A 21,547-nucleotide genomic window follows, 5' to 3' on the forward strand; every position below is an offset into this window, starting at 1 on the left:
AAAAAAAAGGGGGGGAGAGGAAGGAAATAGCTAAAAAAAATAATACTGTCAGGGCAGCCAGGAGCCGTGAGCGCGCCCGTCACTGGATGCCAGCACTGTGCTGCTGGAGGGTTTGGTACCTGGGGTTGGTACCCAGCATCTCTGCTCACYCTGGGATTGTCAGGCCTGGCCCTGCTCCTCCAACAGGAGCTGGTCCAGCCTCCTCACACAGCATTTGGCCTTTCTAGCCACCAGCACAGTGGCCTGGATGTGTCCTCTCTCCCAGCAGCACTTCCCCGCTAAGCTCCAGCCTGGTGCAAGGAAGGAAGTGGGTACAACTGCCAGATCCATCGGCCACGTCCCTGCCGCTAGCGCAGGCACAGCCTGGCGTTGCCGATGGGAGATGGTCAAGGCACTCTTTGTTGCTCGTGGTTTTGTGGTTTTAATTTTTCTTCCCTGTAAAAAACTAAACAACAAAAACCACCCAGGAAGGTGGAGAGCAGGGCTTGCAGCAGCCTGTGCCCCAGGGCTCGGGGCTGCCTGCACCAGGGCAGCTCCACTCCAAAACCCACCACAAAACTCAGGAGTTTAAATTCCTGCAGAYAGAAAAGCTGAATTTCCCAGCCCAGGGGCTGAGGAGTTGCCTGCTCCAGGTGACCAACTCCCACCCTCGTGTTTTACAATTGCAGAGAAACCTCAAAAAAATAAACACAAGAAAACCCTGAAAAAACAACCAAACCAAAGTGGAGAAACAGGTAAGAGGCTGCTACAGAAAAGCCAGATACAAAAGGGTAAAAAAATCTTCAAGTCCAAAAAACCCTACAGTGATTGTTCCTCAAATTAACTATTGCAACCCKACAGCATGGGCAGAGCTTCTCCAGATGGGCCCTGCCCCACAGCCCCTGTCCCACTCTCAGCACTGACTGCGCAGGCGGAGGGTCGCTCTCTGTGGGATCTTTTCCATGGTTGCCTTTTTCTTGAGCTTTTCAACATCTCCTAAAAAGACCCCACCCACCTGTCTGACCCAAAGAAAGTGGTTTTAATGACACCTCTGGGGAGGCAGTTTCTTTCAGCATCTGCCCACCCTGTGTCATAGGCAGCCTGGGCAGCCCTGGGGACCCTGAGGGCACCGGCTGTACCAGACTGGTGTAAACCAAGCGCCACTGTGGCAAACGGAGCAAAGACTTTGGGATTTCAGCTTCTCACCAGAGCTGTTTAGAGCAACACAAAACCRAAAGCACAGTTCACTCACCACTAATCTCTGATCTGTTTTTTCTCAGCCTGAAAGCAAAGGAAATCCTTTCTCCTTGACCCTGCTGCATCCCACAACCCCTTGAGCATCCTACAAGTGCTCACAGAGCTCAGCCAGAGGAACCAGGCTGCTACTCCTGTAGATTTCTTAGCTGCCTCTGTACAGTCACTCCCGAAATCTGTCCTACCCTTCCCCAGTCATCAGGTAGAAGAACAGGGATTGCTGGGCCCCAAAGGTAGGGTTCTTCTTCAATCTCCCTGCACAGCTGTGCCAGCAGTTGGCAGCCTGCAGCAGAGCATCGATGATGGTTGGCTTCCTGCAGTTTCTGGCATCCCACCATGGATCTGTGCGCTGGAACCTTCCCCTGTACCAGGAGCCTTCCCTGGAGAAACTACAGCATCAGCTGCCCCAGGTGGGTAAAAGAAAAACACCAAAATAAAGGAAAAAAGAAGCAGCTGGTTCCACAGGTGAGGCTGCGCAGCCRCCACAGCTCCCTCAGCCACCTCGTCCCGGACACGACGCTCGAGGGATTCCCCAAAGTCACACRGCTTCGGGGCGGGGGGGTTGTCTTGTTTTAAAAAGAGCAGCATTTGGTTTGACTGTAGAGAGATGCAAGGCGGCCGCCCCTGCCGCCTGGTCAGTCACTGATTGTGTTTATAAATCCTTTCTCAGCTGGGTTTCTTAATAATAATAATAATTATAATTAAAAAAAAAAAGCAAAAAGTCTCCTTTAGCTCTGAACCTGATTGGCTGCTGGAGGCACCAAATGCCACCGGGGTGGCTCTGTCAGCAACGCGGAGCTGCGCTGCCCATCCGGCGCTCGTCGCCCGAGGCCACCAGGGAGACCTTCACCCTCTGTCCCCGCAGGCAGCAGGACCTGGCARAGCAGGGAGCCGGAGGCTCAGCCCTCAGTTTCCCCGGTAAACCTCGATCTTGCTGGTTTTGGCCAGCATRTCGATGATGTGTGCCTCGAAGTCGGCATCGTGCACCCCCGTCTTCCTGAACTCCCCGGCGTAGCGGTTGTTCTCCCAGTAGTGGTGCCAGTTCCCCCGGCTGTCAGCACCRAACCCAAAGACGTTCACCTGCAGCAGCAAGGGAGGAAGTGAGCAAGAACCCCCCACCAGGCTGGGGACACCCTTGTCTCAGCACCCCCTGCACCCTGGGGGGATTTTTGAAGGTGCCCATCCCTCTGCACAGCCTCCCCCCACTGCAAGGGTGCCCATCACTGTGGTGTCAGGCAACCAAAGTGACTTCTTTGACCCAAAYAATCCACCTCCTCCCTTAACCCTGYAGGGCTCAGGATCCCAGCAAACCCACTCCATGCAAGCCAGGAGCTGAAGGAGCCATCACCTACCTCGTCACAGACATGGAGGGCAAAGAAGAGCACCAGCATGCCAGTGGAGGGGTAGCGCCCGTGGTGCTCCGTCCAGCGGTCGTGGATGTACTTGAAGAAGGCAGGATTGTAGATCTGCACCTGGGAGGACAGACTGGGGTTAGCACAGGAGCTCCAGCCATGCTCCCTTTGGTATCAGCACCCTGTGAAGGAGCACTGGGAACCCTGGGGGATGATGGGGATGGGGTGATGGTGCCATGGCCATACAGGTGCTCATGGCAGTGGGAGGGATGAGCCTCACATACCTTTTCTTTGTCCACACGCAGAAAAGGCTTCACAGGTGCGTATGTGCTGGGAAAAGAGTGGAGAGGCAGGTGAGCTCTTGGGGGTCTCACGCCCCCAACTCCAGCCTGAGTTACCAAAGGAATTCTCTGAGAGGGAAAAACTGATGAATCCTCAGTGTTCCCAGGGGAGCTGTCCTCAAGCTAGGTGAGCCACCAGCCTGGCACTGCCAGTGCCCACCAGGTACTTACAACCTGATCTGGCCCGTGGAGAGGGCACTGGCGATCCAGAGCAGGTCCAGGGTTTTGAAGGGCACRAGCACAAAGCTGACGTTGGCGGGCAGGTTCTTGGCACTCTCGGGGTACATGAAGTGGTGYGTGGTCCGGCTGCCCACATCGCCCTCAAAGCCCACCGTGGGAGCCTGGTTCATCCTGGGGAGAGAGCAGGGAGGATGACACCATCCTCCCAAACCCCTGTGCCTTGCAGATAACAGAGATGTCCCCCAAGAGCTGCTGAATGCTGCCAAGCAGCAGTTTCCCACCCAGGGAGGGTGGCAGGGCTGGACTCAGTCCCACTCATCCCAGAGCCCAGTGGTGCCAGCATCACCCCGTGTCTCTGTGCCGCCCGGGTGGGCAGGTCCCTGGCAGTGCTCTCTGGCCCTCACCGCATCACGAAGTCGTGCCTGTCAATCTCTGGCCCGTAACCAGAGCCGCGCAGGTTGCCTGAGTTGCCAACCACGGCGCAGCGGCGGCAGCGGCGTGGGTCACGGGAGCGGTAGGGATCCTCGCCYGGCACGATCTGGAAGAGCTTGCTCAGGACCTCGTGGGTGTTGTGGGACTTGAACTGGGGCTGCAGCATCTACAAGGAGCAAAGGGGGGAATCAGCCAGCGCCCCCCTCCTTGATGGTGGAGGAGAAACCCGTGCCCCCTGTGCCAGAGCACATCATGGCATTCCCAYGCCTGCGCTCACCATCCACCACCTCTGGACGTCGGGCGGCAGGTCCATGTTCTCCTTGGTCCACACCGGGGACACGGCGCCGTCATAGCGCCCGTCAAACCAGTCGGTGGCCCCGGGCTCCTCGGGCGGGCAGCGGCGGCAGGCGCAGCCCCGGGGGTACAGCCCCCCTTTGCTGAGCCGCTGCAGCCCGGCATAGCCCGGGACCAGCTTCACCCGGTGGATGCCGCCCAGCCCGCCGGGGTCCAGGTAGGCGATGCTGTGGTGGGAGTAGGTGAAGAGGAGGGACATGACGAAGACGAGAAGGAAGGCGGTCGAGAGGAAGCAGAAGCGCAACGAGCACTTCATGGTCGGCGGGTGGCTGAGCCGGGGACGGCGCCCGCTCCGGCACAGGGCGCGGGCATAGGGCGCGGGAGGGCGTCAGCCGGCCAGCGAGGCTCCCTGCGGGAACGAGAGCTGTAACTACCGGTGTGGGGGATATGGAGCCTCCCGGGACCCACCGCAASGGGCTCATACCTGCTGGGCTGCAGCTTTCCATCCGCCTTGTCCGGCCGCGGCGATGGCCCCCGGTGGCTCCACGTGCCGGGCCGGAGCGGCGGCTGAGGGGTCCGGCAGCGCTCGGCGCACCCGCCTCAGCCGCGGCACCGCGCCCCGGCGGCTCCTCCAGGTCCCGGCCCCGGCTGGCGCTCAGCTGCGACGGTGCTCATCATCCCCGGGCTTTAGCTGATCCGCTGGCACGCTGCCCTCGGCCGCTGGCTCGGGAACACGGCCGCCACGACACCGGCCTGCAGCGGGAACGAGGGACGGCGGGTCAAGAGGTGGCGATGCAGACAGCGGAGCCGGGGGGCTGCGCAGAGCAGGAGGAGGATGCTGAGGAGYTTATTCCCCACTGAACGCCCCAAAATGCCTCCCAGCCCGTCCCAAGCGCGGGGCTGCAAGTATGAGCYGTCCCCGGAGGGGACAAGCAAGCGCAGTGTGCGGACGGAGCTGAGATGCCGGCATCGCTATCCGCGCCTGGGGAACTCCCAGCAGCTYCCGGACTGTGCCCTCCCTGTCTCTGCCAGACAAAGGCTCAGCCATGAACTCGCCTCCGGAGCCAAACAAGCGGCTCCTTTCTGTAGGCTCAATTCTCTTTCTCTATCACGCTATAAGCAGCCCCTCCAGAACCCTCTTYGCCGGCTGCCGCCGCCGCCGAGCCAGCCGGGAAACAGCCGCTCCGCAGCCTGACGGACACCCCGGGGACCGAGCTGRCGACTGTGACCCCCCCGAGTGGCAGCGTCCCTTGGGGAAGGTCACTCGCTCGCTCGTGATCCTGGTGGGTAAAAATAGCCAGGGCAGAGGTGCTGGCGCCTGCGCCCCGAGAGGGACGGGAGGAGCGGCCAAGCCCCCCGAGCCGGGGGGGACAAAGCCAGACCGTGCTCCTCGGCCAAATTTACAAAAAAAAGGCTGAAAAGAATCCCCTTTTAACTGAGCTGGGGGAGGATCCAGAATTCCAGGAGGTTGGAGGCATGAACTCCCCKCCAGGCCTTTTGGGGAGGGGGTGACCCCGCCCCAAAGCCAAACCCTGCAGAGGCATCACCTCTACGGCTCAGCCCTGGCCCCAATTAGACCAGCGCCGAGGCCGGCAGCGCTAATTAGGAGCTGGCAGGCACCAGGATGCCTCTTTCCTAGGAAAAAAACATCTTCTGGAAGACGCTGGCTTGCTTTCCAGGAACAGACTGCTWAACCCCCAAAAASCTCCTTGCTGGGATGGAAGGAGATCATAGACCCCAGAGTCGCCTCTCAGCCCGTGTCACTGCCAGGCACGGATGCCTCCTGATCAAATCATTAACCCCTTGTCAAATATTTATTCAAGCGAGATCAGTCTTCAAAGGAAAGAGCCAAAAACCGAAGGCACATCCCAGTTCAAGTGTTTTCCCGGGCTCTGTCCGGGAATTTTAACACGCCTACATGGCACACGCACGGCCAGCAGTGACTGCAACCAGTTCCTTGGGCTGCTGCCAGCAGAAAAAGCAGGATGGTTGTTAAACAGAGGGTTTGCGTTTAGGGGAGTTTGGGATAAAGCCAGTAAAAAGCTGTAACATTCCCCCCCCCACACCAGATGCAAAACGCTGGAAAGATTCAGAGGTAAAGGCAATTCTTTTTTCAGCTGTGATATGGCAGGGCCACCAACAGGATAGGCTGATCCCCTTCCCCTGCTCCTGCTGCTCACCATCCCACGGGGTTTTTTAAAGGCTAAAGGAAATGAGCTATCACGTGCTTGTGTTATTTTTGTTCCTGGTGAAAGGGGGKAAATCCCTTTCCGGCTCCCCAGCCCAGCCTGGTCCTGCCTGATGCAACCCAGCCCTGTCACCATCTGGAGCACATTTGGTGCAGCCCCCATCCTGGGGCCTCCTGGAGCTGCCCCCGACCACAGCGGGGGGACAACCCCCCTCCAGCCCAGCTCATGCGCGGTAAAAGAAGCCTTAAATCCCAGCGGCTGGTTTGAGTCATCATTTTCCTAGCAGGAGCTGGCAGCTATTTCCATCTGCACTGGTCTTTACAGCCCCCGGCAGGGACAGGACACCCAAACATACAAAAATATCCCAGCAATATCCATGGACTCYCTGCCCAACCCTAATCCAACCCCCTCCACAAACAAAATCCCACTTACAGGAGTTTTTCCACCAGATCTTGGTGTTTCCTGCTTAAAATAACAAGGGATTCCAGGATTTCTCCTGTGGTGAGCAACTCAGAGWCGCCACTTGAAATACCCTTCCCTTCCCAAATACATCCCCAGGATCCCAAATTGTCTCCTGAGGACCGTGTACTCATCAAACACAAGTTTCTCTTTGATTGCAGGAGATAATGAAGCGAGGCTATTAAAAGGTCCTGGCAAATTGCTGTGCTGCTTTTACAGGTGGATGGTTTTTTCCAATCGTATAATCTTTCATTTCAGGATGAGTGCTGGAACGATGTGACCGACAGCCCCAGGGCCTGGAGGATGCCTGTCCCTTGCCTGTCACAGACAAAACGCCATCGAGTACATCCCCACTCGGCATCTTTGGGTCTCATTGGCTTTGTTTGCTCATTCCCAAGATGTCCTGAGGTTGTTGGCACCAATTTCCATGCCAGTAAATGGCARGGTGGGCAAAGGAAGGAGCCATCACCTGGGAGATGGGATGTCACCCTGTTTRGGGCTGGGAGAGAAGGGCAGTGGAGCAGCAGTGGCAGCACTGTCTGCTGTTGTTTCCAAGGATGATTGGATGAAAATTCCCCCAGGAATCTTCGGGAAATGCAATCCTGGGTGATCAGGTGCTACTCATCCCAGATCCCTTTGCAGGGACATCACCAATGAGTTCCACAGTGGTGCCATGGCTCTTGCAGCTGGAGGAGAGGGCAKCACACAGGGACCCTTTGGACTGGACTGGCATCTCTGTCATGGGTGGAAAACCTGAGAATTAGGGTTGGGTTTTTTTGACAGGAAAGGAGTGGACGTGAGTTGAGTTTCACYCACCTCCTTCAAAGCCAGGCAGAAACACCGAGTGGTGACCTGTCCTTGTTTCAGGCACGACTTCAGGGAGCTGGATTACTACAGAAATTCATAAAAGCGTTCAGATTTCCTTTTGCCCATGGCCCAAGCACTGCCAGAGGTTGCAGCCCTCGGGCAGAGTGCCAGGGAGCCGCTCTCCTCCATGGGGCCGTCAGCTCGCGTTAGCTCGGAACAGCAAGCGGGAACCTGCCGGGGGCAGCACAGCGAGGGACGATACCCTGTCCCTCTGCATCACTGGGCTTCCAGAGCCGAGCCAAGGCTTGGCCAGAGAAGTGCAGTTAATTAAGAAGGTCCTTTCTKGCTTCACCCATCCACTGGGATTATATTTTCCTCTTGAATTTTTTTCCTCCCTACATGCTGGATGGGAGAGGGAGCGGGGAGCAGCCCCAGTGCTGGCACCAGGATGTTTGTCCCTGCCCAGGTGATGCCCTGAAGGACTGACAGCCAGCAGGAGACAAGCACCAGGTACTAAGAAGCCAATTTCATGAGTTAAGCCATCGCCACATCCTGACAGCAGCGAGGACCTGGTAACTTAYTCTTCATCCTTTTAATTAATCACACTCTTATCAGCCAGCTCAATCAGCTAATGGAGCCAACTTAATTGTGTTTCCCATGTTTTAAACTCTTCTTGCGCCTCTGGCTGCCAACGRCAGCAATTCCAGCCTTTCCTTGGGTCTGGCCTCCAGAGGGGTTATTTCAGGCTCATCCCTCAGTGCTGGGATAGGGCCAGGAAAGAGCACAGAGCTGGGACAGAGCCAGCCATGCTGAGGCCATTTCCTATGGGATTCAGGGGTGCAGGGGAGTGCCAAGAGTGAGGAAATAATGAAATGCTCCCACCCTCGCTGGTGGATGGGCCTGCAGGGACTGGTCCAGCACCATCCCAAACCCCTCAGCTGAACTGCAGTGGGACCTCAGGGAGCTGCTCCAGCCCGACGGGGCCATGCTGGGTGGGCATTCTGCCCCCAAAACTCACACTGGCAGAAGCAGCYGAGGCAGATGTCCATCCCTGCAGCTCACACTCACAGCTCCATTGGGATCAGCCAGCCATGTGTGCCTGCCTGTGGCTGATGTCCCTGTCCCTGAGAAGGGACACAGCTCGGCCATTCACCAGTGCTGCTTCCCCCATCCTCTGCCAGCCCCTCTGGCTCTCACCAGGATGCTCTGGGGAAGAGGGCACTCTGCCCCCTGCACTCCAGGGGTGTTGATAAGCACAAGGCCACATTCACAGCACGGCCTTGCCATGCTCAGCTCCCTCCTAGAGGCAGGAGAGGCAGGGAGGGCAGTGYGATTCTTACTCCAGATCCTGAATGCCTGTGGAACTGAGGGACAGYGCCAGCCCAGCTGCCTTGCACCCTTAACTGGCCTCAGTTTGCACCAACTCAAGTACCACCAGCTGAGGTACCACTGAGCCCTTGGATCACACTCCACACCAGGTGCCACCAAGCTGAGTCCCACCGAGCAGCCAGGTTTGGGGCTGGCTAGCAGGTGGGGGTGCCAACAAGCCCAGCAGAACGGAGGAGGAGGTGTCCAGGGCTTGTCCCCCATCACTGCCTACTTCTCTCTCCCATCCTCACCCCAGTTCAAAGCCATCTGGCCCCATGGGGAGCCAGCCCCCCGCTGCTGGCCATATTTCCATCTCATCCTGCAGCCACAGGCTGGGGTCAGCAGGGTCTGCCTGGTCCCTGTCCCCCTCCCTGCCTGCTGCAGCGGGGCTGCATCCCACAGACAGCCCTGAAGCAGCCTCAGCTGCCTGTGCACGTGTGGCCACACCGCAGGCACACAAGGAAAGGCAGGGCCCCTGCTCTCCTTTCACCACCAGCATCCGGCAGCACCCCGAGCCTCCCCGCCCCCGGCTGGGAAGGAACTACTTCCCCTGCACCACTACTTTTACAGCCTGGACCCGTTAGCTTCATGCCTCACCAGGAAAATATGTGCAGGAGTGCAGGGCAGGCAGATGCTCACCAARAAGTGCTGCAGCCACTGCCGGTTGTGGCCCTCTGCCCAGGGAAGGTGAGCAGGGACACGGGGCCCCCCTACACTTTCCTGTCTTCCTCCCCGAGTCCCATCAGCGCTGAGGATGGGAGGCAGTGGAAACCCAGAGGTTCTCTCTTGTCTTTTGGGGTCTGGTTGGTGGGTGCTGTACCCACAGCAGCCCTCTCTCCCCAGGGGCACAGCCCAAAATCACAACTGCAAACTGTGRGTGGCCCTATAAAGCCATCCAGGTTTTCTCCGCCTGCAGGCAGCTCTGAGAGGACCTTGAACTCGTTTGGGAAATCACACCTACGAGATTTCATTGCAGGGAAGTTACGAAAGGCTCCCMAGGCCGGAGGGCATAAATCCCAGCACAGCCCAGTTACAGCCAAGARCTCCCATTAAATGCAAAATTAGAGCAGTTCCACTGGCGGGGGCCCTGACTCCTTCTCTCCACTTGCTGGGGCTCTGCTCAGACACCTGGGGAGAAGGGGGAGCATTTGCAGCTTCCTAATTAGCCCAATTACTGCTGCAGATCAAAAGTCCTTTGCTGGGGACACAGTGGCACCTGGAGCAAAGTGACTGCCGCTTGTTCTGGTTTCCCAACAGCAACTGTTGAGGGTGTTATTTTATTGCTCAAACACTGAACTATCCATCCCATAAGAAAAAAAGAAAACTAAGCATCACAACACGCATGCATATATATATATATATATATATATATATATATGTATATATATATATTTTCTCCACTCATCCATGTGCAGTTTTGGAGGTATCTTTGGGAACTTTGCCTTGGAGCTGGGACCCAAATCACTTGCACTTTCAAAGAAAGCTTTTGGAAGGTGCTGACGGCAAAGAACGACATGAAGGCAAGAGATGCCCTGGAGCCCGGCGCAGAGCCCRGCAGGGCAGGGAGAGGATGCTCCCAGCCCCTCCCATCACATCCCGAGCCCCAGGAGTCAGGCAGGCTCCGATAAATCCTGGCTCATGAAGAAGCGCTGAAGCCGGCCAAGCCACTGGAGAGCAATTAGCAGCTTACAATCGTGCAAAAACCAAATGCAACCGGATGAGAAGAAAACGATTGATCTGCCGGGACCTCGGCCGTGCCCAACTGGGCGGCATCCGGCGTGCCGAGAGCCCGCAGCAAAACCACCGAGCCCTCAGTGCCACCGGAGCCTTTCCCCCAAAAGAGGCGGTTCGGGGCTTGTTTGGGCACGAAAATTGAAGCGTTCCCGCAGCATGCGGCTGCCGGGGCTCTCCCTGCCCGCTCTCCCTGCTGCCTCCGGCGCCGGCGGGGCGTGGGCGGTGAGCGGAGCCGTTCCCGAGAACCGCCATGAGCTCCTGGGAGGAGAGGGCAGCGCTTGTGACAGGCAGATGCCGCACACCACCGGCAGCGGGGCCGCTGTCGCTGCCAGATGGGGACAGACAGACAGACAGACAGACAGATGGGCAAGGAGCGGGGGGAGCGGGCAAAGCACCCCCCAGCCCGCCCCTCCCGCTGCGGCCGCGACTTTTGCTTCTGATAGCAGGGGAGGAAAAAGGAAGAAAGGAAAAGCAAGCCCAGAGCGCGGAGGAAGTTCCCGTTGGCGCTCATCGCCTTGGCCACGATGYGACCGGGGCGGCTGGGGAAAGGAGAGCCAGAGATAATGCCGGACAAAACTGCCTTCACCGGCTCGAAGCCCACACGTCTTCCTGGAGGGAGGCTCAGCAAGTTTTGGGGTTTGGTGTGATTTGGTTCCCCCTAGCCCTGTTTTGTGATTGTTGGCAGCAGGTGGGGAYGTGGCCCTTCCTCCAGTTTGAGCTTGGACGCTGCCCGAGTGCCATCCTCCCCCCACTATTTTGCTGCTGGGATGGGAAGCCGTCACTCTGGGRAAATATTTGGGAACTTTGGGATAAGTACTCTGACTCTGCAGCTGGAGCCCGAGCAAAACCTTCACTTCCTCCTGCACTGGTAGCACATGAAACTCCCGTGCGTGCAGGGACCCCTTGAACTGCCAGGCCCTGAAATACGGGGTCCAGCATCAATCCCGCTCTGGCAGCCGTGCTTCAGCCAGGGAAACACCTGAAACACTGGAACAGGCACAGCGATGAGATCTCACACCAATACCCGCGACAGTGCCCTCCACACACACACAGAAGCAGGCAAGGGACATCCCCTGCTCGGTGACACAGTTTTCTACCCTGTCCCCAGGGATGCTCAAGCTGTTTGTGAAATCCTGGCTGCCACTACCCAAGCAATGGATGCCGTGTGTCACGGAGCCATGTGTCACAGTGCTGCTGAGGGACTGTCCACGCACACTGGCACCGCTGAGGGCTGGGGCCACACGCAGACAGCCCTCCCACCCTGGTCCCCCGGCTCTGCCCTCAACATCCCAGGGCATACGGCTGGAGGGGAGCAGCTCCACCAGCCCCAGCCCCGACACCCCTGCTAGGGCCAGCATCCTCCCYGAGGCGAGCACATCCTCCCCGGGCAGCATCCCGGAGCTGCCCCCCGGAGCTGCACCCCGCGGCTGGGGCCAGCACATCCTCCCTGGGGACCGCACCCCAGGGCCGGGCCAGCATTCCGGACCAGTGCAACGTCCTGGGTCTGAACCCAGTTCAACCGGGCGGAGGCTCCCGGCAGCCAGCACCCAGCACCGGGACCAGCACCCAGAACCCGGACCTGCCCCTGGATAGGGGACAGCACATCCTCCCGGGGCTGTTCAGCATTCCATGCCGGCTGGATGCTCCCAGCCCCCGGACCTTCACCCAGCCCCGGGATCTGCACTCAGCACCGGGATCAGCAACCGGACCYACTACACCGGAGATGAACCCAACGCATCCCATGTGGATGCTCCCCGAGGCCAGCTCCCAGCACGGGGACCAGCCCGCAGCACCGGGGCAGTTCCCGGGCGCGCTCCCCTCCGCCGCCCGCTACCCCCGCCGCCTCCCCGGCACCGGCACCCCGAGCCGAGCCGGGCCGTGCCCGCACCTCCCGCCTCGGGCCCGCTCTCCGCCGCCGTACCTGGCTCAGCTCCGGCATGGCCCCWCCGCCGGGCTCACCCGGGCCCCGCCGCCACCGCCCTCCGCGCCGTGCGGGGCCGTGCCGTGCCGTGCAGGGCGGGGGGATCGGGCCGGGCAGGCTGGGAGATGTAGTCCTGGGCCTCCTGGCGGGGCTTGTGGGACTTGTAGGAAACGAGAGGGGCCGCCTGCGCCCACCCTCCCTACCGGCATCTCGGGAATTACCGCGGTGCCCAGCCCGGGACTCACCCCGGCACATCGGTGCCCTCCAGACTGGTGCCCAGCATCGGTATCCCCGGTACCCAGGCCCCGGTACTCATTCATCGGGATCCACCCAGGTACCCACCCGGCGCATCGGCAACCTCCTGAACGCCCCCGGTACCCAAACCAATACTCAACACGGTACCTACCCCAGTATCCATCCCGGTGCCCATCCGGCTCACGGGCATCTCCGGGCATGGGCACCCCAGTACCCATCCCCCGTCATCCACCTCCGTGCCCACCTGGAGCGCCAGCATCTCCCGCTACCCTCCCTGGTACCCAATCCTGCACSCATCCCGGCACCCACCACAGTGCATCGGCATCCCACAGCACCCACTCCGAGCGCACCCCAGCACCCACCGGGCACTCACCCTGACATTCACCGGGAGCCGACACCAGCGCCCAYCTCCCGGGCACTCCTCCTCTCTGCAGAGAACCCTGCGAGGAGCTGGACTCGTGACAAGGATGACCCAGGGCACTTAGGGGTGCGTACGGCAGTCGAGACCCATTTTAGGGCAGAAAACGTCAAACCCCATTCCCCGTTTGCAAGCCCCCCAGACGGGAGAAGGGGGAGAAGAATCACAGGGGTGCGCTGTGCCTTTAAGGCGTTCGTGCCCCGGGCGGTGCATGCTGGGAGTCGTAGTTCCTCAGCGCCGGGCGCCCCGGTGCAGCTGCGGGTGCTGGACTAACTCTCCCAGCATACCCCGGGCTCCAGGCTGGGGGCGGAGCGGGTGGCCATGCCTGTGGAGTGGAGCGCTCTTCTCCTCACCTGCCGGCGGGACCATGGCGGTGTGTCCGCCCTGCAGCGAGGCAAGTGGCGGGGCGGCCATTCTCCCTTCCTCCCTCCCTGCCCGCCGCGGCGGCGTGGCGGGACTGGCTCTCAGCGCTGCACGCCTCTCGTTTGGCAGAGCTGGAGGTGCGGCGGCTGCGGGGCGGGCTGGGCCCGCGCCCCCCCGCGCTGCTCCTGGCTGTGGAAGACCCCTGGGCCCGCCTGGGCAGCGGCGGTGCCACCCTGAACGCTTTGCTGGTGGCGGCCGAGCACCTCAGCGCCCGGGCCGGATGCACGGTGAGAGATGACGGCYTCTGGTGGGCGCGGGGAGGCTGCAAGTGAGGAGGGGACGCCGAAAGTGAGGGGGGGTGTCTGTCCTGTCCCCACTGATTGTCCCCTGCTGTCCTCTCCCAGGTGGTGACCGCTGACGTSCTGAGGGACGCTCGAATCCTCATCCTGCACATGGTGAGAGCCGACCTGCAGCCCAGCATGGGACTTTGCATTGCATCCCCTCCCTCCGGGTGACCCCCCGTATTCTCCGTCCCACCAGGGCCGCGACTTCTCCTTCGATGACTGCGGCCGTGCCTTCACCTGCCTGCCCGCAGAGGAGCCTGGCGCTCCAGCTGAAGCGCTGGTCTGCAACCTGGACAGCCTGCTGGGGACCATGACACACCGGGTCTGTGTCGCCTGGGATGGGGCCCTGGGGGAGGGTTCGATTCCCAGCAGGATGGGARCAGTGTTGGGTTCCTGGGCTCCTTCCCTGCCATCCCTGGGAATGTGCTCCTTCTCTTGGCAGCTCTGTGTGGGCTCCCCGCCCGGCGTCTGGGTCTGCAGTACTGACATGCTGCTCACCGTGCCCTCAACACCAGGTGAGTGATACCAGCCTTGCTTCCAGCACTTGCTTTGGCCTGGGACAGGGTTCTTCACCAGCAGCACAGTTGATTCAGCCTATGCTGTGTTCCCCCGAGGATGCTCAGATATTGCTGTCCTGTGMATGGCTGGGAGCATCCATTGTGCCCTTCAGTGAGGTGGCCAAGGCTGGATGCTGTAGCCACTTCCTCTGCTGTGGCCCAGATTTTTAGGCAGTTGTGCCCAGTGTGAGTACACCAGTGTCCCAGTGGGCACTGGTCTCTGTCCCTCCCACCAGGGATCAACTGGGACGGCTTCCAGGGCGTCCGAGTGATCGCAGTGCCTGGGAGCCCCGCATATGCCAGGAACCATGGGGTCTACCTCGCCAATGAGCAGGTTGGGGCAGCTCCCCCTTCAAGAGGCATCCCTTGGAGGTGTTGGGACCCCCAGTTCTTTGATCCCTTGGATGCTGAGGTCCCAGCACTGCTGTGGTGCTTGGCTTGGGGTTCCCTGAAGAGCTCACTGGGGTGGTTTTGCTCCCAGAGGCTGGTGCGTGACATCATCTACAAAGGCTCGGACGCCCAGATCCAGCAGTGTGCAGGGCYGGATGGCACTGTCCCACTGGTATGGCACGACTCAGGCATTGGTGACCCTGCCAGCCCTGTCCCTTGTGTCACCACAGCTGGAGCCTCAGCCCTGATGTGCCCTGGCAGGTCTGYGGGATTGTTTTCTTCTCCTCGGATGCTGCTGAGCAGCTTCTGGCCACCCATGTCATCCCTCCTCTGGATGCCTGCACCTACATGGGACTGGACTCGGGGGCACCACCCATCCAGGTGACAGCCCCACTGTGGGGGACAGGACCCTTTGCCACACAGGTGTCACTGCTGGGCATCTCTGAAGGGTCTGCTTTTTCCCCCACTGCCAGATCTGRGTGGGAGAGGTAGTGGGAGGGAGCATCCAGCAGCAGCCTGGGATTCAGGATGGCTGGACGCAACAAGTCCCTTCTCTCCCCAGCTGTCACTCTTCTTCGACATCGTGCTGTGCATGGCAGGGGGGGTGACAGAGGAGGATTTTGTGAAGGGTGGTGGTGATGCCAGCATAAGGAGTGCCCGCTCTGTGCTGTGGACAGCTCTCCGTGGCTTCCCTCTTAGCATGGGTGAGTGTTTCCTTCCAACTTCTAGTGGGAAGTGTCCCTGCCCAGGGGGTTGTAACTAGGTGGTCTTTTAAGGTCMCTTCCAACCCCAGCCATTCTGATTCTCTGCTGTAGTGAGTGTGTGTGATGTCACCCATTCCTGGGCCCTCTTCCCCTGCATGGARAGAGATGGGGTGGTCAGGGCTTGAYAGTCAYCTGTGTCTCCCCACAGCTGTGGGTCCCCAGTTCTTTATTCCCCCCCCCTCTCAAATGGTGATGTTCAGCCTGGCTCACATGAGTGTCAGACACACCCACATTTTTTGGGKATGTGCTGAAAGTTCTCCCACTCCCCCCCAGCCTGCATCCCCAACGCCTCCTATGAYTACATGACCACCTCTGCGAGCGACCACATCCGCAGCCTGACTCTCCTGCCTGGCTCTGCCAGCCACCTCCACTTCTGCAAGACAGCCCACTCCCACGTGGATGTATGTCCTTCCATCCCCAGCCTTGTTCATGTGCATTTTTTGGGGGCTGCTCTGGGCTGTGTGCCCAGACCCTGGTCCCACATTTCTCTGTCCCTTGGYAGCAGCCCTGTCTCCTGGAGGATGGCTCTTCAGTCACCAACTGCCTGCTGGAAGGAGCCGTGCAGCTGGCAGCTGGCAGTGTTGTCCAGCACTGTCACCTCCAGGTACATGATTAAGATGGGGGTGACCCATGGCTCCCAGTGCTCTGAATGGGCAGCAGGATGATGTGTTGCTGCCTARGATGGAAAAACCACAGCTATGAGATTTGGGGTGCCTTTCCTCTTTGGGGCTACCTTTTGGCTGTGCTGGGCATCCTGGTGGCTGTCACCCTCCGCAAAGAAGGGGACAAGGCTGTCACCACTGGGCTGTCCCAAGCTATGAACCAGGGCATACCCTTTCCTTTGAGGGCTCTGTTTATGGCTGTGAGCCCTGGAGGCTGTCTTCTGGCCTGCATTTCTGTAGTCCATGTCTCTGCATCCTTGTGACAGAATTATGTACTGCCACTTGGCTTGTGCTGGTTCCAGCTTGTCTCTCAGGGTGGTTTCCAGCTTGTCTCTCAGGCTGGTTTTCCTTTTCCAAGGTCAGGATTTGGCTCTGGTTTGGGGGTCCAGTCACGCCACTCTGGGCCCTGCTGCTTCTTCCTCAGGGTCCCCTGGAGATCGGTCCTGGCTGCCTCCTCTCCGGCCTCAACGTGGGCTCCTCACCAGCCCTGCGGGGCTGTMCCCTGCGTGACATTGTCCTGCAGGGCCACCATGTGCAGCTGCGTGACCTGCCCTGCCGCGTGTTCACTCTCACGGGCCGCCTTGACGACTGGCAGGTRCGGGGGCAGTGAGGTGGCACGAGGCTCCAAGAGAAGCCAAGGTGTGACCAGCCCCTCTGTGCCCCTGCAGAGCCCTGTGGAAAAGGCCACCTACCTGAATGTGTCCTGGGCTGAGTTTTTCCGACGGACGGGCATACGGTAGGTGCCGCGTGTCAGGATGGGACAGGAGGCCCAGCTCCTGGAGGCGTYATGGCCACCCCAACCTATCCTGCATTCCAGCTGCTCTCATAGAAGGTGTCCTCGAGCCCCAGGGCAGTGCTGATGGGCTCTCCCTCCATCAGGGAAGGAGACCTTTGGGATGCYGAGACGCCACGGAGGAGCCGCTGCCTGCTCAGCGCCCGGCTCTTCCCGGTGCTGCACGCCCGTGAGGCTCTGGGGCTGGAGGATGTGCTGTGGCTGCTGAGCCCAGCCACGGTGGCCAGTGAGCAGCTGGCGCGCTGGCGGACAGCCTGGCGCATGTCCTGGCAGGAGCTGCTGCCCTGCCTGGACACAGAAGCCGAGCTGGGCACCCGCCAGGCCCTGTTCTTCCTGCAGGGCCAGCGCAAGGTACAGCGGGTGCTGCTGGGGCGCCAGGACTGCAGCCTCCTGCCGCTCGCCCGCAGTGCCGTCCACGAGGGCTACCACGAGGCCATGCTGGGCACACTGGATGAGGGTGAGCTGGATCACGAGCTGCATCTCTGGTTATCAGGACTTTTCAGTGCTCCCCACCCCCTTCGGTGATCCCCCTCTATTGCAGGACCCCGTGGGGTGCACCTGCAGGGGATCCGACAAGCCTGGGTGGGTGTAAGCCATGCCAAGTCCTCCCCTAGGGCCAGCTTATGGTAGAAGTGGCCTGTTTTGGGGTAACTTGCAGCCTGGCTGTGGCTTTGCAGCCTCCTTTTATTTTACTTTCTAGTTGCCTCCACGGCCAACGACGCTGGTATTGCTGCACGGGCACTTGCCTGTATTGCTGAGGTCCTGGGCTGCATGGCACAAGGGGAAGGGGGCTTGCGGAGCGGTCCTGCTGCCAACAAGGAGTGGGCTTCAGCTTTTGGGTGCCTGGAGAGCGGGGACATTGCTGGTGGTGTCCGGAAGCTGGCTGCRGAGCGGCAGAAGTGGATGAGCCGGTGAGGCTGGGCTGGCAAGCAGCAGCTGCCCCATTCCAGGCTTTGGTGCTGTCATGGAGATGTGGCAGTGGGCTCAGCATCCCTCTCGTCCCAGGCCTGCTCTGCTGGTGAGAGCAGCTCGGCATTATGAGGGGGCCGAGCAGATCCTCGTCCGGCAGGCGGTGATGTCTTCGTGCCAGTTTGTCACTGTGGAACAGGGGGAGCTGCCACCATTGGGGCGCTGGGTGCAGGTGGTGTGTCCAGCCCGCCTGGACCTCTCTGGTGAGCGGATCCCCCTGGTCAGATGATCCATGTCTCACCCCTGTGGTGCTGGGGGAAAGGGAGGCAGGGTGCCCCTGGGGGCTGATGGTGAATGTTGGCAGGTGGCTGGAGTGACACYCCCCCCATCACCTACGAGCACGGCGGGGCTGTGGTGGACGTGGCCGTGCTGGTGGACGGGTGCCGGCCCATCGGYGCCCGGGTGCGGCGCATTGTCCAGCCAGAGCTGCGCCTCGTCAGCCTCAGCGGGGCACCACCAAGTGAGGTGGTGGCAGAGCTGGTGTGCCAGGAGCTGGAGCACTTACAGGATTACTGCCAGCCACATGCACCAGGTGAGGTGTCACCAGCTGCCAGCCTGTACTTGCAATGTCCCCTTGGTGCTGGGRTGGCCCTTTTTGGGGCCAATGAGATGGGGGAGCAGGTAGCACAGCAGGTGTCAGCTTGATTTCCTTTTTGTTTTCAGGAGCCCTGCTCAAAGCTGCTTTTATCTGCACCCAGGTTGTGCAGTTCCCCTCACAGAGACCGTTGCGGGCCCAGCTGATGGAGAACTTTGGGGGTGGCTTTGAGGTGCACACCTGGTCCAAGCTGCCCCACGGGTCAGGCCTCGGTAGGTCTGCAGGGAAAGGGCTGGGCAGTTCCTCACTGGTGCCTGGAARTGTCTCCTGTTGCCAGCACCAGGAYGGGCATTCCCCTTGCTGCCCCCTGACCCTCAGGGACACAATGGTACCTCACTGCCCTGGCCCCACCTGTGCTCCCTKCAGGCACCAGCAGCATCCTGGCAGGAGCAGTGATGGCATCCCTGTACCGAGCAGCAGGGAAGGCTGCCAGCACTGAGTCCCTTATCCACGCTGTGCTGCACCTGGAGCAGAGGCTCACAACAGGTAGGGCCTGGGGCAGCAGCTGACCCACAAGGTGGGGGTCCCAAGCAGTGGCTGACAATGCTCTGCCATGCAGGGGGTGGTTGGCAAGACCAGGTTGGTGGGCTCGTTCCTGGCATCAAAATCGGGAGGTCGAAGGCCCAGCTGCCACTCAGAGTGGAAGTGGAGCAAATCCTGGTCCCTGACGGTTTTACCCAGACCTTGAATGATCATTTGCTGCTGGTGTACACAGGGAAGACTCGCCTGGCACGCAACCTGCTCCAGGTAACACCTGGCTTCCCCTGGGTGTCACAGGCTCCGTCCTCTGCTCCCCCCTGGCCTTTGGTGCCACCCCCTTCCCTGGTGCAGCCCCAGCGGGAGCTGGTACCCAAGGCTATGGGTGCAGCACTGCTTCCCCAGGTGCTGCCAGAGCCAGGACAGTGACAGGCACATTCTGGCCTATTGCAGGATGTGGTGAGGAACTGGTATGCTAGGCTGCCCTCCATCGTGCAAAATGCTGATGCGCTGGTGAACAACGCCGAGGAGTGTGCCCAGGCCTTGAGGCAAGGTGAGAGCCCCCTTCTCTGGGCCAGGTTGGCCCTTAAAACAGCTGAAGAACACAAACTTTCCTGGGGAGAGGCTGTGCAATCTTGGAGAGGGAAAAGTCTGGGGGATGCAAGTTCTTGCAGCTGCAGAAGCCACTAATCCTCCCCCAAACCCACCCTCAGAAGGCAATACCTTCAAAATTCWGGCTTGAACAGAGGTTTTGAGGAAGAGGGTTAGATGTGCTGAATCAGGTTGGTTTTCTGTGAGCCAGTGGTGACAGGGCTGGGGGCCATGCCTGGTCAATGCAGCGGCTTTATTTGGCTGCTGTGGAGAGGAAGCTGGAGCATTAAAGCAAGCAAATCCTTCCTCTGTGGAGGATTAAAAATAAACAGCAACGTGACAAGGCCGGGGTTGCCTGCTTGGCAGGCAGAGATGAGAGGAACGGGAAAAGAAAGCACAATTTAGCTTGTGCTGAGCAGGAGAGGCAGAGATGTTTCTGCCCTCTGGGTGAGAAACAAAGACAAGTAATTTGCAATATTCCCTCCTCTGCAGGTGACCTGCTGCTYCTTGGCAAGTGCCTGGACTGCTACTGGCAGCAGAAGAAGTGCATGGCCCCGGGTTGTGAGCCACTGGCCGTCGGGCGCATGATGGACACGCTCCGGCCCTACGTCTACGGGCAGTGCTTGGCTGGAGCTGGTGGTGGTGGCTTCCTTTACGCCTTAACCAAAGCCCCTCGGCAGAAAGAGGCTTTGCACCAGATCCTGGCAAGCACTGAGGTGAGCTGTGAGCCCCCCACTGTTGCAGGCAGCTTGCAGCASTTTTATATAGAGCACGAGGAGCATCTATCCCCATCACACATGGGATGTGATTGCTTGTCCCAATGCCCTCCCTGGGACTTGGAGGTGAGAATGGGTCCTTCACTGGCTCCTGCCCCAACCTGTGACTCTCTTTTTCTAGGGACTGGGCAACTTCAGCATCCACAGCATCGAAGTGGACAAGGGCGGTTTCTCTGTGGAGGTTGTGGAATGTGATACAAAGGATGGTGCTCACCCTGGAGGGGACAGGGCTGTGTGAAGGTCTTCCCCTCCTGGCCCCTTCCTGGCAGATATCCAGGGCCAAGAGCACCCAGCTGCCTTCCAAATCAGGGAAATCCYTGCTGTTTTAGGGGCAGTTTCTTCAGCCAGCTCCAGTAGGTGCCTTAGGTCTAAATATGGCCTTTTTGTGCTGCTATTTGCCCAAAAGCCAGAGCCTGGAGACACTGTGACAAGTTGTGCAGGCAGGCAAAATTACCCCTGGGTGGGTCGCCTTGTTGGAGGCACAGTTTGCTAGGACCTCCAGCCTGATTTTGGGGTTTAACACCATATTTTATGGTTCTCCAAAGGGAACAAGCTAGCATTTGTGATGCTGTCTCTAGCAGGAATCTTCCCGCTCTTCCAGTAACAGGGACCCAAGCTGCTCATTCAACATGCAATGCTCCTGCACCATAGATGCAGCTGGATTTGGAATAAAGACCCTCTCCTGAGGCAGTTTCAGCAGTGAAATAGTGAATAGTGAAAGCAAATGACTAGTCCCTGCAGTCTGTCTGAATAAAAGAGCCTGTTCTCAGCATGTATTTGTGCCACTCTGTCCCTAGCAGGGCTGCTCCCTCTCCACAGGAAGGTGTGGGCAAAGCTTTCCAGCGGTGGGAATGGCTGAACCTGCATGCAAGGGCTGCAGATCCCACTCCATTGGCCCTGGCTAAGGGAGACAGGACAGGACTACAACCACAGGAGGCAGCCAGGCAAGAGASGAATATCCTCTGCATGCCCTGGCACAAGGTAGAAGAGAACTGGAGCAGAGCAGAACTGTGGTCCCACATCTCTCCAGCTCCCTCCAGGCCCACAGCTGAACACAGCACTGGAGACTGCAGCTCAGCCAAGCGAGGTTTATTTACAGAGTAGCTGTACAGAGCCAGCAGGGACACAGCCCCACTTCCTGMAGAGGCTTTCTAGTGATTTTCCAAGAACCTTTCCAAGGAAATCACTCCTCTTCTGCAGAACAGTCCCCATCACCATCACGAGAGAGCCAGGGCTCAGCATTTGTGACTCCAGTAGCTGACCCTTACACTGGGGGCACAGAG

The 21,547-nt window shown here is 59.5% G+C and overlaps 2 protein-coding genes across 5 annotated transcripts; one reads left to right on the forward strand and one right to left on the reverse strand.

Moving 5' to 3' along the window:
• Window positions 1-1,082: 1,082 nt before the first annotated feature.
• ST3GAL2 (ST3 beta-galactoside alpha-2,3-sialyltransferase 2) lies at window positions 1,083-12,391 on the reverse strand. Of its 3 annotated transcripts, none has more exons than XM_057376458.1 (8): window positions 12,311-12,391; window positions 4,317-4,585; window positions 3,816-4,241; window positions 3,511-3,704; window positions 3,098-3,277; window positions 2,870-2,915; window positions 2,586-2,705; window positions 1,083-2,313 (listed from the first exon to the last, which is right to left on the reverse strand). In XM_057376458.1, exons 3-8 carry the CDS (start codon window positions 4,146-4,148, stop codon window positions 2,140-2,142), a joined length of 1,047 nt encoding a protein of 348 aa, XP_057232441.1. In that variant the 5' UTR covers window positions 4,149-4,241; window positions 4,317-4,585; window positions 12,311-12,391; the 3' UTR covers window positions 1,083-2,139. The 3 variants fall into 3 exon arrangements, with proteins under 3 accessions (XP_057232441.1, XP_057232442.1, XP_057232443.1); XM_057376459.1 differs by having other exon boundaries at window positions 4,317-4,647; window positions 12,311-12,383; XM_057376460.1 differs by lacking the exon at window positions 12,311-12,391 and adding an exon at window positions 5,380-5,560.
• Window positions 12,392-13,304: 913 nt separating this feature from the next.
• Window positions 13,305-21,029, forward strand: FCSK (fucose kinase). Of its 2 annotated transcripts, XM_057376480.1 has the most exons (22): window positions 13,305-13,377; window positions 13,476-13,633; window positions 13,751-13,801; window positions 13,887-14,012; window positions 14,133-14,205; window positions 14,484-14,809; window positions 14,899-15,018; window positions 15,200-15,341; window positions 15,675-15,802; window positions 15,904-16,005; window positions 16,488-16,658; window positions 16,732-16,799; window positions 16,943-17,313; window positions 17,557-17,767; window positions 17,862-18,028; window positions 18,130-18,357; window positions 18,489-18,632; window positions 18,787-18,906; window positions 18,980-19,167; window positions 19,351-19,450; window positions 19,981-20,204; window positions 20,386-21,029. In XM_057376480.1, exons 1-22 carry the CDS (start codon window positions 13,305-13,307, stop codon window positions 20,500-20,502), a joined length of 3,408 nt encoding a protein of 1,135 aa, XP_057232463.1. In that variant the 3' UTR covers window positions 20,503-21,029. The 2 variants fall into 2 exon arrangements, with proteins under 2 accessions (XP_057232463.1, XP_057232460.1); XM_057376477.1 differs by lacking the exon at window positions 13,305-13,377 and having other exon boundaries at window positions 13,625-13,633; window positions 15,907-16,005.
• Window positions 21,030-21,547: the final 518 nt, after the last annotated feature.

The sequence above is a fragment of the Malurus melanocephalus genome, unplaced genomic scaffold (genome assembly GCF_030028575.1).
Source record: "Malurus melanocephalus ecotype Western Australia unplaced genomic scaffold, MMel_1.1 scaffold_279, whole genome shotgun sequence".
Lineage (NCBI taxonomy): Eukaryota > Metazoa > Chordata > Aves > Passeriformes > Maluridae > Malurus > Malurus melanocephalus.